This window comes from Ostrea edulis, chromosome 8 (assembly GCF_947568905.1).
Source record: "Ostrea edulis chromosome 8, xbOstEdul1.1, whole genome shotgun sequence".
Lineage (NCBI taxonomy): Eukaryota > Metazoa > Mollusca > Bivalvia > Ostreida > Ostreidae > Ostrea > Ostrea edulis.
The window spans coordinates 16454226-16474069 of NC_079171.1; the positions used below are offsets into that span (position 1 = coordinate 16454226).

At 33.4% G+C, this 19844-nt stretch overlaps 1 protein-coding gene across 1 annotated transcript; it reads left to right on the forward strand.

Moving 5' to 3' along the window:
• Positions 1–1574: 1574 nt before the first annotated feature.
• LOC125660988 (ras-related protein Rab-31-like) lies at positions 1575–18455 on the forward strand. Its single transcript, XM_048892809.2, has 7 exons — positions 1575–1783; positions 3168–3264; positions 7078–7147; positions 9695–9788; positions 11791–11820; positions 13913–14038; positions 17988–18455. Exons 1-7 carry the CDS (start codon positions 1741–1743, stop codon positions 18179–18181), a joined length of 654 nt encoding a protein of 217 aa, XP_048748766.1. The 5' UTR covers positions 1575–1740; the 3' UTR covers positions 18182–18455.
• Positions 18456–19844: the final 1389 nt, after the last annotated feature.

Below are 19844 nucleotides of genomic sequence, written 5' to 3' on the forward strand. Positions count from 1 at the left end.
GCACTTTTTTGTGCGAGGGTGTTCTCGCAAACTATGCAAAGATACATTAGAAGGAAATCTTTTTTAGTATGATAGTATAGCATCTGTAGATGTGCATAACGAATGTCAATTTGTATGAACATGCATGCATTGGCTCTGGATTTTTGGAATTAGTCTTTTTTTTCCCAGTGAAATTGAAATGGCGTACGCCAGGGCGACAATCAATCACCTATCTTGTTTTCCTTTTTCATCTGCAATCTCGCGTTAAAAATCGCAGTTTTTCAGGAATTAATATCGGTGACGAAAGATCGGCATTCTATTACATGTTGTAATTGCCGATGATATTTCTATACTCAGTAAAAGTCAGTTAGTTGAAAAGGTGAAGATAACGAACAGTAGTCAATATCGCAAGAACGAAAAAGAATACAAAATCTAGCACAAGACAAATTTAACATGCACCCCCGGAAACACCACAAGTGTGATCAGTAAGCATGCACAGCCGCATGAGCCATATATATATTGATTAGGTAAACGGCGTAATCCATAATTAAAATCAGTATGTATAGAACGGACTAACAATTGCTATGAAACACGTCAGACTGTGTATGTATATTTAACCACCTAATGACAGGTTGTATTTTCAAATTAGATCATTATAACAACCATCATAATTTGTAAAATGTTGACCTTTAACGAGACTATTGAAATCCCTGTAACCATCAACTTATTTGTTATATATAGTAGCCTTCCTAGATTTTAATCCCGTTGGGATCCAGGTTATAATAGGTCCCCAGTACCCTTTGCTTGTCGTAGAAGGCGACTAAATGGGGCGGTCATTCGGATGAGACCGCAAAAATCGAAGTCCGTGTCACAGCAGGTGTGGCACGATAAAGATCCCTCGATTCCTGCTCAAAGGCCATAAGCGCCGAGCATAGGCTTAAATTTTGCAGCTCTTCACCGGTAGTGGTGACATATGAGTGAAATATTCTCGAGAGGGACGTTAAACAATATTCAATCAATCAATCCTAGATTTTAAAATTTATTATACGCAGAACATGCTCTCACATATCGAATCAATTGAGAAACATAAACGTATGCAGGTGTTGTTATTTTGCCGTTAACATGTATGTTCAATAAAATATCGAAATATGAAGCAGATGTAGTAGATTCTGTGATAATTATGATAATTTTAGAAATGTACACTAAATAAATAATTTCAATGCATTTCTATTTTTAAAAACAATTAACAACATTTCATTCAAATCTGAAAAATCGCAACTATTCTAAATTTTGGACACTTTATTTCAATTTTTAAAAATGTATATACTTTTTTCTAATTAGAATCTATTTGAATCTCCTTGCCATATGTTTTATTTATATTGAAATTTGGATTATCATTCCGGAGAAAACACAATATGAAATGTCGTAAAAGTATTGGAAAATCATAATCAGAATTTATAGCCATTGGGTTATTTCATCGAAATTAAATGATAAATGTCGTAAGGAGATTTTTAATAATTGATTATGTTTGCGAACTTACTTAAATCATCTCACTAAGCCAAATGAATACGTATTCATTATCATTCCGGCATTTAGAATTATCCATTAAAAGTCACGTGATCGCAAAATGGTGGATGAACTTTCAGTTCCGTTATCATAATGACAGTTTGAACGTAGTAACGTTTTCCTGTTGCTGTAGTCTTTGGAGTATATTTTATAGTTTAAGGAGACTTAAAAGGATGAAGTGAAACAGGAAAAAAAATGAAATCCATAGAGGCGAAAGTTGTCGTTCTAGGCTCTCAAGGTTGCTGTATATTCTAACGTTTCCTTTAATTGATAATATTTTTGGCTCAGTCTGTTTACCAACATTCAAATGTCAGTTTACCTTCTTCTATTTTATTTAAATGTTAATTAGTACTGAGACTAGTTCTCGCCAAATATATCATTGATTACGGACGAACTTCCGAATTTCAAGAATATCTCAATGTGTAATTTAAATTTCTTTATCCAGAAAAACTACACGAACAATGTCAAGCTGTTTTAAATATTCACAGTGAGAAAATGAGGAATAATATATGTTATATAATGATGGATACAGTTTCCCAAGATCAAGGAAATTTTTATATAAAAAATCTAGGATGTTGCACAGTCCTGTTGGATAAACCCAGGAATTGACCCGCTGACTGGAAAACATTAATTAAAATAATCAGTGATGCATGCAGATTTTATCATAGTTATGATATTAAGTTATGATAAAGCACACAATATTGGCATGAATTCTAAATGTAACAAATTATGTGAACTATGAATTTTGTGAAATTATTTATGGAGTACTGTTGTATAACTTGGAGACATGCAGAGGATATATTTAGATATGTGTGATACAGAATCCTTCTATTCTGAATTGGATATCATTGTAGTATTTATTAATTCAAGCTTTTCCTTTGATTTCAAGTTAAGGTTTTTAAATTTCTATTTAAATAGCCAAATCGGTTAAATTTTAGATTTTACATATATAATTAATAAAGTGCATTGTTTCTAATGGTCAGTTATGGAAATTCATAACTGATGAATCACTGATTGGTTTTTTAGGTCACCCGAGGTACTAAAGTGACTTATTACTATTGGACTGTGTCGATCATCTGTTAACAATTGAAAGAAATAATTTTTAACATTTTCTTGATAACTACCATTCGATTTCTCTTCAAATTTGGTATGAAGCATCTTTGGGACAAGGGGAATGTAAATTGTAATTTTCAGGACTTTTGCAGCTCTATAGGGCCTTTAGGGTGAGACAAAAATTGACCAATGTTCAATATTTTCTTCTCTACAACTTCGCATATGCAAGAAAAACTAAATGCATATTCATGTAAAGCAGAAAGGCCTCTACCGAAATTGTAAATTTCACGATCCCTAGAGATAGATTGTGTCCCTATGATGGGGGTCAGACTTGGCATATATGGCATTTATGTGTGAAACATTTAAAAAAAATCTTTAATGCTATTGATACGAAATTGAAATTAAATAGATATTTAGAAGGAACAGGTAGCCCTTTACCAAATTGTAAATTTCATAATCCCTGGGTAGGGGTTTTTGTTCCAGGGTGGGGCAAAATCATCATAGTTATTATTGTCTGAATCATCATAGTTATTATCAGTTGAAAGACTGACATGTTGTTGATATTGTAGCTGTGGGTAAGACTAGTGTCGTCATTCGTTATGTTGGAGGAATGTTCAGCAAGGCTGTCAGTCCTACTATCGGAGCTTCTTTTTTTACTTACAAACTGTGAGTATTTTATATCAGTATGTATATTATCTCTTCAATTCTTTTGATATAATTCTCGTACAATATAGGCTATATGTAGATTTTGTCCTAAATTACAATATCATTTAATAATATTTATTGCCTTGATGAAATTACGGCGATTTCAATTGGCTGAAAAATTTGTTTGATTTTTGCATAAAAGAAAACCCGATTTTGACTTTGTGTTGTGTATTGATATGTAGTATGAATTTGAAAACAAAATCATGTTTTGTTATTTAAACTCAATGTTTTAAAATATTTAAATGATAAGAAATGAATCTTATAATTTTTTTTCTTGATGGTGGTATCATAGGGAAAATTGAACAGATAACTTTTTCATCAATATGCACACGCATTGATGAAGTTTTCTGTCCAATTTTCCCTATAATACCGCCATCAAGAAAAAAAATTATAAGATTCATTTCTTAATTCATAAAAAATCTATATAACTGGCCCAGTTTGACGAGCTGTTTGCACCAATTACATATATAGTACTGTTGTATATAATTAGAATCTCACATTTAGCAACATATTACCAGGCATTGTGTATTGATTGTAAATGTCTATTCTGTCTTGGTTTTAATTTTCACTTCACACATTCAAAATTTCATGAGACCTGGGCAGCACTTAAGATTGTAGTGACTAGCCTAGGGGCTAGGTATGGTGACTGAATTGTGCCATGTTACACTTTATCGTCTTTTTGTTATTTCACGGCAAAAAGACAACAAAACGATATTTAGAGACTTTTTGTCCCGAAATAACAAAAAGACGACAAAGTTATGATATTAGTTACTTTCTACTTCAAAATAATAAAAATACAACACATTGTAAAATGACACAAATCAGCCACCATACCTAGCCCCTAGACTAGCCGCTACGATCTTGAACATGCTCCTGGCCTGAATTTTTAGAAATAATCTTAAATCAAAACTTGGACTTAAGTCTGAGATTTTAATTTGACTGCTGAAAGAAAAGGAAACTCAAACTTAATTTTGAATTTTTTTCAAGAAATCTGAACCTGGATATTGTGAGAATTTTGGCATCTCTTTGTAAAATGTGCTATTTTAATAATAGCGAGCCTGCACAGAGGGCTGGCTCGTACTGTGTGCTCTAAGGACTGAAGAATCTGAGCTAAATCTGAATCTTTAGAAAGAAAAAAATTTGACAGCAATCCCAGAAGACCCTTGTCAAATGGTGGAGATCTTGCAAAGTCACACCTAGGACTATGATTGTGAACTTACATGGATTATTATCCTGATCATGTGTTCTCCTAGCTCCAAAATACAGTGCGCCATTAGGCCTAATGCTTAACACTACTAGTGCAATGTTGATGAAAGGCAGAATAAAACAATGTGTGATGTCATGTCTATGTTTTGACCTACGTCATAATAGGATTGTGACAATGGCGGATCCAACAGGAGTTCTTTTATTGCAACAAAAAATCTTTGTTTATTTCGCATCAAAATAAAAACTGCTTAAATCTGTTTACCAATTTGAATTCCATGGTACGTCCAGTAATGCAAACCATGATGACCCCCCCCCCCCCCCCGATAACCAACAATGCCACTTAACTATTCACGACTGAAAATTCATTAATGGCATTAATTCTAGGCTTATGAATAAATCTCAATGTATCCTTGCAAGAACAGGGGAAGGTGGGAGGGCTCAAATATGTTGAATGCAAATCTTCAAATTTTTATATGCTCACATTTTTTAACTTGAAATTTTAATTGTTTTTTAATTCATAGGTATTAATTGATATGTTTTATACACTCTTAAATTTATGTCATTTACCTGTACATGTTTTTATTATATATAATCCTATACAGCAATTTAGAGTAATTTTACATTATATTTAGCACTTATTTATAAGACTTATATCATAATAATAACAATTTAGTTTGTTTACATATAGGAAGATATTTTTTTTTAAAACTTTGTGGTTATGTAGCTGTGATTGCTCAAACGGTAGCACCGTCAGCATGTTAATCAAGATTTAAAATCATGTATGTCATGTAGGTGGTTTTAGCAATGTAACAGGAAGAAAAATAAGATATACAAGCACCCCGAAATGAAATTTTAATGAAAGTTTTCCATTGTCATTTGCAAAGAAGTATAAGCTGACAAGTCTTAGAGTTTTGCATTAACAAATCGTGGCAGATCAATTCTGAATTAGGTCCAAATGAAGTATGATATTTGAAAGTATATTTTATTTTATTTGCACAGCGCTTTATACTGCAGTTTTGTGCATTCTCTGGTAAAGCGGTCCAAGCTATGGATACTCTTTTAGTCTTTTTTTTATGAGAGCTCCTTTAACTTCTTGCATTTTGAATTTAAACCAAGGTCATAAGCCAAGGACACAATGACTGGTCAAAAAAGTAAAAAACTTTTTCTGGGTCATAACTTCATAATAATATAGGGTTATTGAACTTATATTGGTGAATATTGGTTTGAGTTGGCTGTGAAAATGCACAAGCTTGCGAGTGCATTTTGACAGCCAACGAGTGCCAATATTCACCAATATAACTTCAATAACCCTTTTATTATATAGCTAAAGTATTTAGTTGTTAAATTACATGTATATCCCTTTTCACTCAAAATACTCCAAATAGACGAGAATTTATCAATATTGGCATCTAAGGTGAAAGTGTGCAATATCAGCATGCATTTCTTAACTGTTCAATATTAAACCCATCATTTGGCTTGTTTATGTCATTACGGTAAGGTCAATATTGAACGTTCATACTCGGAATGTTTCGGGTGCACACAATTTACGCAATGCAAAGTTAGCATTCAATAAATTCTCAGGATATTGAACGCTAAAATTCTCTAGATTTTACGCAGATTTTATAATAGACTATTTATTAGCTATATATTCACTTTTTGCGTAAGTGTTACTTATGATGATACAGCCTGTCATGAAAGTAAACACAGATCATGTGGCCAAAATTTAGGTTACTGGTAAAAAACCACAAGATAGAAATTATATCTGTACAGACTAAAATTAATGATCATCGAATTTTATCACATAAACAGCAACATCTTGTCCATCATGTCACAGACTACCGGTTGTTTTCATTCTATTCTGCAATGTGGTTTGCAATGTCTACCTGTTCATTGGGTTTGCAATGTCAGCCTTTTTATGGGGTTTGAAAGAGACAATGCACCATCAATATGTAACACTGGGAATTTAAGATTTTTATACACCCGTCTTAAGAAGGGACGTATTATGGTATGGCGTTCATGTCCGTCCGTCTGTCCGTCCGTCTGTTAGCTTTTTCGTGTCCGAGCCGTAACTTAAATACTACAAGGCCTAGAATCATCAAACTTTGTCTGTAGATACATCTTGGGTAGAAGGTGTGTCGCACATTAAAACCAGGTCACTGTGACTTTTCATTCAGAAGATATGGCCATATATGGCAAAAACTTGTCCGGCTCATAACTTGAAAACTATTAGACCTAGATTCACCAAAATTGGTCAACTAATGCATCTTAGGTAGAAGGTGTGTCGCATCCTACTTTAAGGTCACTGTGACATTTAATTAAGGTGATATAAAAAAAAATGTTTTAATGGGTACAATCTATACTGTTAACAATATGTGACGGGCGTATCATGTGCCGTGGCGGTGCACTTTATTTATTGTGTGATACTCGGGTGAACATGTGTATTAATTAAGGCCCATGCTTTTCTTGTATGTAAATCTACACCATGCATTCACCACTAGCTGAAGGACGAAATAATATGCCCAAAAGATGCTTATATATCAATGAAAAACCATTTTCCATTTCTTTCAGAACACTGAACAACTACAGGATGAAATTGCAAGTATGGGATACTGCTGGACAAGAGAGATTTAGATCAATGGTTAGTAAATGTATATATAGTAACACTAAATAAGACTGGACAGATAGTACTTATATAAATATACACTGTAGTAACACTAAATAAGACTGGACAGATAGTACAAATGTACTTGTATATATATAGTAACACTAAATAAGACTGGACAGATAGTACTTATATAAATTAATATATAGTAACACTATTAACTAAATAAGACTGGACAGGTCAAGGATCGTACAATGTACTGTAACAGCTAGTGGTTATTTATGCTGGGGGTTAAGTACGCGGTTTTTCCATGTCCAATATTACGCAAGGGGGAAAATACGTGATAATTGAATATAATATATATTACATGTATATCAAATATTTATAACTATACGCTTGGGGAAAATTTACGCGCTTCTTACGTGAACGCATAATTAGTGTAAATTTTACTCATGTGTAAATAACCACTTTTACAGTAGATATAGTAACACTAAATAAGACTGTACAGATATAACTTGTATATACGTATATATAAGTAACACTAAATAAGACTGGACAGATATAACTTGTATATACATATATAGTAACACTAAATAAGACTGGACAGATATAACTTGTATATACGTATATAGTAACACTAAATAAAACTGGACAGATATAACTTGTATATACGTATATAGTAACACTAAATAAGACTGTACAGATATAACTTGTATATACGTATATAGTAACACTAAATAAGACTGTACAGATATAACTTGTATATACGTATATAGTAACACTAAATAAGACTGGACAGATATAACTTGTATATAGTAACACTAAATAAGACTGTACAGATATAACTTGTATATACGTATATAGTAACACTAAATAAAACTGTACAGATATAACTTGTATATAGTAACACTAAATAAGACTGGACAGATATAACTTGTATATACGTATATAGTAACACTAAATAAGACTGTACAGATATAACTTGTATATACGTATATAGTAACACTAAATAAAACTGTACAGATATAACTTGTATATACGTATATAGTAACACTAAATAAGACTGTACAGATATAACTTGTATATACGTATGTAGTAACACTAAATAAGACTGTACAGATATAACTTGTATATACGTATATAGTAACACTAAATAAGACTGTACAGATATAACTTGTATATACGTATATAGTAACACTAAATAAGATTGTACAGATATAACTTGTATATACGTATATAGTAACACTAAATAAGACTGTACAGATATAACTTGTATATAGTAACACTAAATAAGACTGTACAGATATAACTTGTATATAGTAACACTAAATAAGACTGTACAGATATAACTTGTATATACGTATGTAGTAACACTAAATAAGACTGGACAGATATAACTTGTATATATGTATATAGTAACACTAAATAAGACTGGACAGATATAAATTGTATATACGTATATAGTAACACTAAATAAGACTGGACAGATATAACTTGTATATAGTAACACTAAATAAGACTGTACAGATACAACTTGTATATACGTATATAGTAACACTAAATAAGACTGGACAGATATAACTTGTATATATGTATATAGTAACATTAAATAAGACTGTACAGATATAACTTGTATATACGTATATATATATATATAGTAACACTAAATAAGACTGGACAGATATAACTTGTATATACGTATATAGTAACACTAAATAAGACTGGACAGATATAACTTGTATATACGTATATAGTAACACTAAATAAGACTGTACAGATATAACTTGTATATATGTATATAATTCCAATGTTATTTATTACAATTGTTTTGATTGGACAAAAATAAAACTGAACAAGAGTTTATACAACAATAAATCCGAAAACGCGATGCATTCATACACGCCTGAAAACAAATAACATAGTGCGGGGAAACTATTCAAATTTTTGCAATTGTAAATAAAGTGAATGAATTGGAATTATAAGAATCAAACATTCTTTTTGAAGAATTTATCGACGTGTAAACTCCGGACACTTTACTCCCACATAAAAGTGCTTTGCACTTTTATTCAGTTTGTGAGTAAAATGTCCGGAGCTTACTCATTAATAAATTCTTCAAAAAGAATGTTTAATCCTATAATATATAATAGTAACACTAAATAAGACTGGACAGATATAACTTTTATATACATATATATATATATATATATATAGTAACACTAAATAAGACTGGACAGATATAACTTGTATATACGTATATAGTAACACTAAATAAGACTGTACAGATATAACTTGTATATACGTATATAGTAACACTAAATAAGATTGGACAGATATAACTTGTATATACATATATAGTAACACTAAATAAGACTGTACAGGACAATGGTTACCGTAGCATATGTAGATAATAACATAGAAAAATAGGCTATTTTCCCAAAATGAGCAAAAGGTTGAAAAAATTCCGCTATCCTGTTATAAAAGGGTAGAATAGATATTGACCCAGGCATGTTAGTAGTTATGTTAATTATTAATTATCATGTATATGGATTATAAGTGACGATTTCTCTTTTCTTTGTACCATAGGCTCCCATGTACTACAGGAAGGCCAATGCAGCCATGTTGATTTATGATATTACGTCTGAGGACAGCTTTTACGATATCAAAGACTGGGTCAGCGGTATGTCAGATCATCCTTCATATCTGTAGTAAAAGTCAATGAAATTCTAAAATGATCTGGTATCTAATTATGTCTTGTGATCCTAAGAACATTTTTAGGTCCCCTGAGTCACTCAGGTGACCTATTGCTATTGGTCTGCGTGCGTCGTCCATTAACAACTTCTTCTCAGAAACTACTGAGCCAATCTTGACCAAATTTGGTTTGTAGCATCTGTAGGTGAAGGTAAATTGTAAATTTCGTGACCTTCCACCTTATGGGGCCTTAATTTTGGGGTAAAAACTGTAAAATTGATGTATTTCTTTAAAAATCTTCTTCTTTACTCCTGGGCATCTAGCAGAGAAAGTTAGTATATAGTAATGATGAGCAAGGAAGCTTCTACCAAAATTGTAAATTTCATGACGGGGTAGGGGTTCTGACCCCAAGGTGGGGCCAAACTTGGTATATAGTGTTTATGGTTAAAACACTTAAAAACATCTTCTTTAGTGCTATTGATACGAAATTGAAACTAAAAGGATATTTAGAAAGAGCATAAAATTAAATTGTAAATTTGATGAATCCAGGAGTAGGTGTTTTGGTATCAGAGTAGGGCCAAAATGGTCAGTTATTAAATGTTTGAACAATAGAAATTTTTAACTTTTTCTTGATAACTAGTAGGGGGACATAAACTGTAAATTTCAGGATTCCTGCACAACTGGGGCCTTAGGTTGGGTCAAAAACTTTCCAAAATTTACCAATTTTCTAAAATCTTCTTCTCTACAACCGCACATGTTTAAGAAAAACTTAATGCATAGTGATGTAGAGCAGAAAAGTCTCTACCAAAATTGTAAATTTGATAATCCCCAGGGTAGCGGTTCTGACCCCAGGGCAGGGCCAAACATACTATATAGTGTTTATGGGTAAAACACTAAAATAACATCTTCTTATATGATGAGACACAGGGTAGGGATTCTGACCCAAGGGTGGGGCCAAACTTGGTATATAGTATTTATGTGTATGTTTGCTGATACTGTGTAAAATCTAAATGCATACTTAGGATAATAGCAGAAAAGGATGTACAAAAATGGTGTATTTCACAACCCAGGTTTTTGACTCTAGGATGGGTCCAAATTAGTTATATCTTTTAATGTTAATGCAGCTATTATATTATTTAAAGCCTTTTATCAATGTATGAACTTTTAAGGACATTGAAGTTTTAAGAACACATCTTGTTTTATACTGTTGCTGAACTTAGAATTTAGCTTAGATATATTCAGAAGAGGAATTTGTTTTGTAGATTTCATAGCCCTTGGGAGTAGTGATACTTTTTCACTAGTACTCAGGTGAACAATAAGGCCTTTGGGCCTCTTGTTAAAGAAAATGAGTGAGGTCTCCCTATTTGACATGACAATGGATTGTGTTACAAGTCCACCAGCAGCAGGAAGCAAAACAATTCTACAAGATCTACCATCAGAAGCAGTTTCTGATCAAGTGCCAGCATGCCAGGCTCACTTCCTCCCTCCCCATACTTCTTGTATTGTCAGATCACAGTAGTTTTAGGGCAGGCCCCCACCAGGACTATGCCCTGAGCCCACTGGGACTGCAATACAACCCCCAGACACCCAGCCAATTATTGCCCCTCCCTCCCTAATGAATACTGTAGAATTATTAGAATTCATATTTACACAGAGTCATCCCTAATGAATACTGTAGAATTATTAGATTTGATATTTACACGAGTCATCCCTAATGAATACTGTAGAATTATTAGATTTGATATTTACACAGAGTCATCCCTAATGAATACTGTAGAATTATTAGATTTGATATTTACACAGAGTCATCCCTAATGAATACATTAACTGTAGAATTATAAGTTTCGTGATTCCGTGGTGTATTAGGAATGCAAGTTTGCATTTTTTCTCTGTAGTCTGGATCCTGTGATTCTATTGATATCACAACATGTGAAAAAACTACCTATGTTTTACTTAGTATATGATAAATGTGATTACATCTGTATTTTCAGAATTGAAAAAGAATGTTGATACACCAATAGGTAAGGAATCCATGTTACACATAAAGTCCTGAAAGGATGATCATAGTGAAGTAAATGTGGTTAATTGTCTGTGTCTACAGGTTCATAGTCTGTCTACAGGTTCATAGTCTGTCTACAGGTTCATAGACTGTGTCTACAGGTGACACAGGTTCATAGTCTGTGTCTACAGGTTCATGGTCTGTCTATAGGTTCATAGTCTGTCTACAGGTTCATAGTCTGTGTCTATAGGTTCATAGTCTGTCTACAGGTTCATAGTCTGTGTCTACAGGTTCATAGTCTGTGTGTACAAATACATGGTCTGTGTCTACAGGTGTCACAGGTCATAGTCTGTGTCTACAGGTTCATAGTCTGTCTACAGATACATAGTTTGTCTACAGATACATAATCTGTGTGTACAGATACATAGTCTGTCTACAGATACATAGTCTGTGTCTACAGATACAAAGTCTGTCTACTGATACATAGTCTTTGTCTACAGATACATAGTCTTTGTCTACAGATACATATACTGTCTATACAGATACATAGTCTGTGTCTACAGATACATATACTGTCTATACAGATACATAGTCTGTGTCTACAGATACATATACTGTCTATACAGATACATAGTCTGTGTCTACAATATGTGTCTACAGATACATAGTCTGTCTACAGATACATAGTCTGTCTACAGATACATAGTCTGTCTACTGATACATAGTCTGTCTACAGATACATAGTCTTTGTCTACAGATACAAAGTCTGTCTACTGATACATAGTCTGTCTACAGATACATAGTCTGTCTACAGATACATAGTCTTTGTCTACAGATACATAGTCTGTCTACTGATACATATTCTGTCTACAGATACATAATCTGTGTGTACAGATACATAGACTGTCTATACAGATACATAGTCTATGTTTATGGATACATAGTCTGCCTAAAAGCACATGTTCTGTAGACATTGAAGTATATTTTCTGTAGGCAGATAATCATATGTCTACATTCACATGTTCGTCTAAAAATACACAGTCACAGTAGCTAAGTGGTAGAGCGTTCGCTTTTTAACCAGGAGGCCAAGAGTTTGAGTTCTGCTTGTGCCATGGCCGGGTCAAACCTTTGATGTAAATATAAGTAGTGATTGCTGCTTTACCAAACATTCGACGTTCAGAAGTGAGAATTTCAGGTCTTTTAGGTATGACCTTAAAAATGGATGTCCCGTCTTGTGACAGGCGTTGGACGTTAAAGAACTCTCACTGTTACAGCCCTGAGCGCTAAGCAGAGGTCTAAGTTTGTGTTACCTCACCTGCAGCTGGTGATGTCTCAGTGTGAGCGAAAAATTCTCAAAGGGATGTAGAACAAACAAACAGATACATAATCTGCCTACAAGTGCATAGTCTGTTACTGAATCATGAACTTATGGATAGTACATAGTCTGTTACTGAATCATGAACTTATGGATAGTACATAGTCTGTTACTGAATCATGAACTTATGGATAGTGCATAGTCTGTTACTGAATCATGAACTTATGGATAGTGCATAGTCTGTTACTGAATCATGAACTTATGGATAGTGCATAGTCTGTTACTGAATCATGAACTTATGGATAGTACATAGTCTGTTACTGAATCATGAACTTATGGATAGTACATAGTCTGTTACTGAATCATGAACTTATGGATAGTACATAGTCTGTTACTGAATCATGAACTTATGGATAGTACATAGTCTGTTACTGAATCATGAACTTATGGATAGTACATAGTCTGTTACTGAATCATGAACTTATGGATAGTACATAGTCTGTTACTGAATCATGAACTTATGGATAGTACATAGTCTGTTACTGAATCATGAACTTATGGATAGTACATAGTGTTACTGAATCATGAACTTATGGATAAAGTGCTTTTTGTATATTACATATTGAACTATCTTTGTTGATTGCATATTTATACAGACTGCTGTGTCAGCATAACTTTATCAATGTTTTATGTCTTGCAGTGATCATTCTTTTAATATGTTTTGTTGTGATAAGAGTTTTATGTTTTGCTGTGATCAGAGTTTTATGTGTTGCTGTGATCAGAGTTTTATGTTTTTCAGTGATGTGTCTTGTGGGAAATAAGAGTGACCTTGAAGAGAGTAGACAAGTCAATGTCAAAGAAGCTCAAGAATATGCAGACTCCATTGGAGCTCTGTTCCATGAGACGTCAGCACTCAAAAACATAGGTACACAGATATTTTTATGGTTTCAGCAGATTTCTTTTGGTACAAAGTTGGAGACAAATTTTAAAAAATTGAAATCTGAATTTAAATATCTTAGTGGTGAGATACAAGTTTTTTTTTATGCCCGTCTTTAAACGGAACATTTTATACATTTATGGCATGATAGTGATGAATATATGAGGATTTATTCACCCAAGGAAAATCATATTGCCCGAGTGGAATATAATTTTTCTTGGGTGAATAAATCTTCATATCTTCCAAACATTCCTGCAATAAATTGTTTATTATACCAAAACAAAGTAAGGCTATAAAAATACATTTGAAATTGGAGTCCGCTCATTTATATGTAGCTGAGATTGCCCTAATGGGAACACCGCACTGTCAACACATTAGAGGGTACAGACAACAAAATACAGTGATATGATAACCAGTTTTTGTATTTCCATTCTCCTAGAATGCTGATTTACTTGCTTGTTTTTGTATCAACCAAAACCAGTCAATTTAAAGGTCAAGTACGGTGATTTTCCTAAAACTTGAGTTTTATACAGAAAAATGTCTGTCATACACTTATGGATTAATTTCCATGCCAATTTTGATAAAAATCACTTGGCGTTAATTACACGGCGCTATCAAACTTTTACCTGAGCGATCGATAAATATGTTGTGACGTGAGTTATATTGCTCGTAGCTTATGACGTCATCTGAGACAACTTTCGATTGCATTGATAGGTTTTTATAGTGTTTACATAGAAAAGTCCTGTATTCATGGTACAATGCGCTGCTTTGAACTGCAAAGTAAAATCGGGACAGGGATTAAGTATGTTTCTTTTCCCAAAAGACCCTAAATTTTGAAGAATTTGGACACTGAAACTGAAAAGAGACACTGAGATTTGTGACGAGCCACAAGGATCAGTGAGTGACACTTTTTAATTAACGAGGATCAGATTCCCATCAACCCTGACACATCATCCTGTTTGACTCCAAACATAGTGCAAAGTGATATTACCTGGGCATCCTACAAAACAAGTGGAGAGATGTATTTCAATTATAAAAAGCTCAACCCAAAAAGGGGGATGCAATCCATCCCTCTCTACATCCACCACTGAATGCATTGTATTCATTGGGTTTGTGATTGCACATAAAAATTATGTCACCCATTACCTAGTTCGAATTGATTTTATTTCATTTATTAAATGAAATATCTTTCGAATATTGTCGTACTCGTCATTTCATTTCTTCACTATATATATTTTGAAAAAATAAAATATAGTAAAAATGGAAGTGAATTCACTTTTTAAAAAACCATTTTGATAAACGTACCTTATTTATTGTGAGGTCAGTCCAATTTCCAAAGCTTTTTTTCCAAGTTCATTATGCAAACAGGTACAAGTTTTTCCTTTTCCTAATATGCTTTTAAGTAATTAATCCAATGAATCATTAAGGCAAAATTTCACACCTGAAAATGCTACAATTCGTTAACTTTGTGTCGTAATATTTCAATTTCGCATTTGACATGTGTTGTGAAGAAATTACATGTACATTATACTAATAGGACTAATTTACATTTTATGATATTGTATCTACATGTAGATGTTTAAAAAGGGGGGGGGGTTACAAATAACATTGGGCACAATAAGTTTTTTTCTTTTGTCTTTTGTTCTTTTTTTCAAAAAGGCATTTTTCAATTAAATATATATCTAGCTAAACACATTTGAATCTGAATCTGATCAATCTCATACTAGTAAATCCCATAAAAAATACAAACGTGAGAGTAAATCTAGTTAAAATCAGATCCTAAAATACGCTCACAATCGCTACAATTGAGTATATGGCGAGTATCTATGAAGTCTGATTTTGAGTAGCCTAGATTGTATAAAATACAAAGGTTATCTTTTGATAGAACATTTTTTTCCAATATCATTCCCAATTTTCTATGGACTGGCCCGGTAAATAATTTCTAACTGAGATTCCAATGAGATATTTGTCGAACATATACATGTATATATCATATAAATATTACTATCTGATGGTTTCGAAATGGGTGCAGGTACAAACATTATAAAGGTTGAATCCCTAAACTCAAGTGTATCTACGGTATTTCACCGTCACTATCCACGGTGTTGCTAAAACTGGCAATTTCTCACAGAAATTAAAACGATGATATACAGGCGTAAACAACTACAATTGTCTCAAATGACATAATAAGAAAGGGCGACAATTCCTTCATTCGTTTCTATAAACAACGATTTTTTAAATAGGTATTTTGCGCATTTACCTGGATTGAAAAAAGAATAAACACATCAATAAGCTTTTCAAAAGGAGTTTCAATAAATTATAAACTTTATTTCCAAATCTATTTTTATTACACTTGACCTTTAACTGTGTATCAGAGACCCACATATTTTGTGCCTTACGAACAATGAAAGTACAATGACTTGGACTTATTGTGATGTCACAACCTTGACGTAAAATTTATGGAAAATGCACTAGGCTGCCAAAGAGGTGAAATATGATGGAAAGACATAGTGTTTGAGAGCGAGATATGAAGTTTTATCAGGGGGGGGGGGGGGGTACATGTTTTTCTATCTAACTCCTCCCACAGTTTTTGAGTGAGGACCTTATATTACAGAGTGTTTACATGAGTATTGAAGATGTGCATGTGCTCAAGATTGAGTTCTTTTTAAAAAAAAATTTATTTTTTTTTTAATAAAAATTACAAGTTGTTGAATGTAGCCAGTTTTAGATAGAGTGTACAATATGATTTGTCTGTCTAACTACTCCGCCAGTTTTCAAGTGAGGAACTTCTTAGTTACAGAGTGTTTGAATGGATATTGAAGATGTGTTTGTGACAAGGAATTTGATTTTCTTTCAATTTATGAGAAAACTACAGGTTGTTAAACTTAGTCAGATTTGAGCAAATATTGCAAAGTGAGTACATCGTTTGTCCATTTAGCTCCTCTCACAGTTTTCAAGTTAAGTTAAGGCCATTGTAAGGAATTTAAAGATGTGCATATTACAAGGATTTTGTTTCCCATCAATATTTAGTTTTCCTAGATATTTGAAAGAATTTCACTTTAATAGTGAACTTGGGTCAATTTTGGGGAAATATTTTGCACACAGAACTCTTTGTGTGTCTATCTACCTCCTGTCACAGATTTTAGGCTAGGAACATTTATTTATACAGTGTAAAAGAAAGTATATGTATGTCACAGCTTGATGATGGCTGATACTACCTATGTAAAGTCTCATGGCTTGAGGAAAAGATTGTGAGGCGTGTATTATTCACCATTTCATTTACTTATGTCATTGTCTGACATTGATTTTCCGTTGAACAGAGGGAAATTTCTCGCAATGATTTGCCTAATTATACCCCCAAAAATGAAGTTGAATTGGGGAGTATAGGAAATTGTCTGTCTGTCTTGCTCTGTCTGTGTATTTGATATCTTTACCAATAGAAATGATCGCCATTTCCTCATGAATATTAACAATGTGGGTATGGATATATATATATATATATATATATATATATATATAGATATATAGATATATATATATATATAGATATATAGATATATATATATATATGGTACATTTTTTTTAATGGTTGGGAATTTTGGCAGAAATTAAAGTAAAATGTAAATATAAAAAATGAATTTCAGTTTTGAAAACGTCATGTGGGTATGAACTGCAATGCTTCATGCCAGCCTACTTTTCATGCTGGCGTAAAGCATCACAGTTCATACCCTCATGTATTTTTAAAAAAAATGAAATTGATTTGGACTTGTGTCCATATGTTCTTGGCATATACAAACTCAGTAACTGAGCAGAAGAACAGAAAAATTCCTGTGAATAATAGGAATTCAACCTTATAATATAGAGGTAGATTAAAGATGTGGAATAGAATTTCCACCACTGGGGTGTCTCATACACATCTTGTTTTTTGTTGATGTAGGAATTGAGGAAGCCTTTCTACAGGTGGCCCAGCAGCTGGTTAAGTTATACGAGACTTCACCAAACTGTGGATTGTATTCCATAGACCTGGATCAGTCCTCATCCTCACAAAATCCGGACGATACAACAAACAGCTTCAGGCTGCCTCCAGATCAGTCCACTGCTAACACACCTAACTCCAAGTGTGCCTGCTAGCGAATGTTCATCTCTAGTGTTAGACAACGTGACTCGTACTGAACACAACTTTTACTGAGCAAATCAACATATCATTTATTTATTTTATTTTGTATCTTTCAGTTTCTCCAGTTAGAAGTATATCCCATGTATTGGTGATTTATGCGTATTACACACGATTACATGGTCTGTAGCAGTTGTATGTACTCAGACGAGTGTATTTCTCAGTACACATGTGATAAACTGTTTTTTTATATCCAATGTAAACGAGGAATAAATTACATCGTAAATTTAGTCTCCATTTTGAATTTATCAGTCCGTGTATACATGTAATACCTTTCCCTATGCAAGTTCTCAAGATAATTCATTTATTGAGAAAACACATATATGGACAATCGTCCGACATATAGAATGAGGTTCCAGGAAATAGCAAAAGTGACGGTACATTTCACTGTGGGTGTGTTTTGCTTGTTTCTTGATTTTTAAGGTAATTCCACACTTGTACTGTTAGGGGTTTGAATTAGAAAAACTGTATATAGTTCCACTTAATATAGTTCAATGTAATTAATGATTTTCAGAAGAAAATTTATGTATGTCGCCACATTTTTATACGCCCGTCTTAAGACGGGACGTATTATGGTATGGCGTTCATGTCCGTCCGTCTGTCCGTCTGTCTGTCTGTCTGTCCGTCTGTTAGCTTTTTCGTGTCTGACCCGTAACTTAAATACTACAAGGCCTAGAATCATCAAACTTTCTCTGTAGATACATCTTGGGTAGAAGGTGTGTCACACATTAAAACCAGGTCACTGTGACTTTTCATTAAGAAGATATCCGTCTGTCCGTCCGTCTGTTAGCTTTTTCGTGTCCGACCCGTAACTTAAATACTACAAAGCCTAGAATCATCAAACTTTGTCTGTAGATACATCTTGGGTAGAAGGTGTGTCGCACATTAAAACCAGGTCACTGTGACTTTTCATTAAGAAGATATGGCCATATATGGCAAAAACTTGTCTGGCTCATAACTTGAAAACTATTAGACCTAGAATCACCAAAATTGGTCAACTAATGCATCTTACGTAGAAGGTGTGTCGCATCCTACTTTAAGGTCACTGTGACATTTAATTAAGTTGATATAAAAAAAAATGTTTTAATGGGTACAATCTATACTGTTAACAATATGTGACGGGCGTATCATGTGCCATGGCGGTGCACTTTATTTGATATGTCAGACATACATTTGCCAATACATTCCGTCATTTTGTCAATTGCCGTCTGATGAGTTTCATACCAATTGTTAGGCTGTTGTTTAAACACTGATTTTGACTGCGGATTACTCCGTTTACCAGATCAAGATACAGGGCTCATGGCGGGTGTTGCTGGTCGACAGGGAATGCTTACATGTACTCCTCCTGGGCACCCAATCCCACTTCTGGTATTTCCAGGAGTCTGTGTCTGCCCAACTCTTAATTATGCCCCCTTCAAAGAAGAGGGGCATATCGCTTTGCACCTGTCAGTTGGTAGACCACATGTTGTCCGCTTAACATCTTGAGAACCATTCACTTCATCATTATATTTCATATGTGAGTTGGATACAAGTAGAAGAGGACCCCTATTGATTTTCAGGTCAAAAGGTTAAGGGTCAATCTACTCTGGACATAGGTAAATACTGTCCACTCAATATCTT

Coding starts and splice junctions, on each gene's coding strand:
- LOC125660988 (XM_048892809.2), top strand. CDS start 1,741: ATGAAATCCATAGAGGCGAAAGTTGTCGTTCTAGGCTCTCAAG. Junction 3,265..7,077: donor TCTTTTTTTACTTACAAACT/GTGAGTATTTTA, acceptor CATTTCTTTCAG/AACACTGAACAACTACAGGA. Junction 14,039..17,987: donor GTCAGCACTCAAAAACATAG/GTACACAGATAT, acceptor TTGTTGATGTAG/GAATTGAGGAAGCCTTTCTA.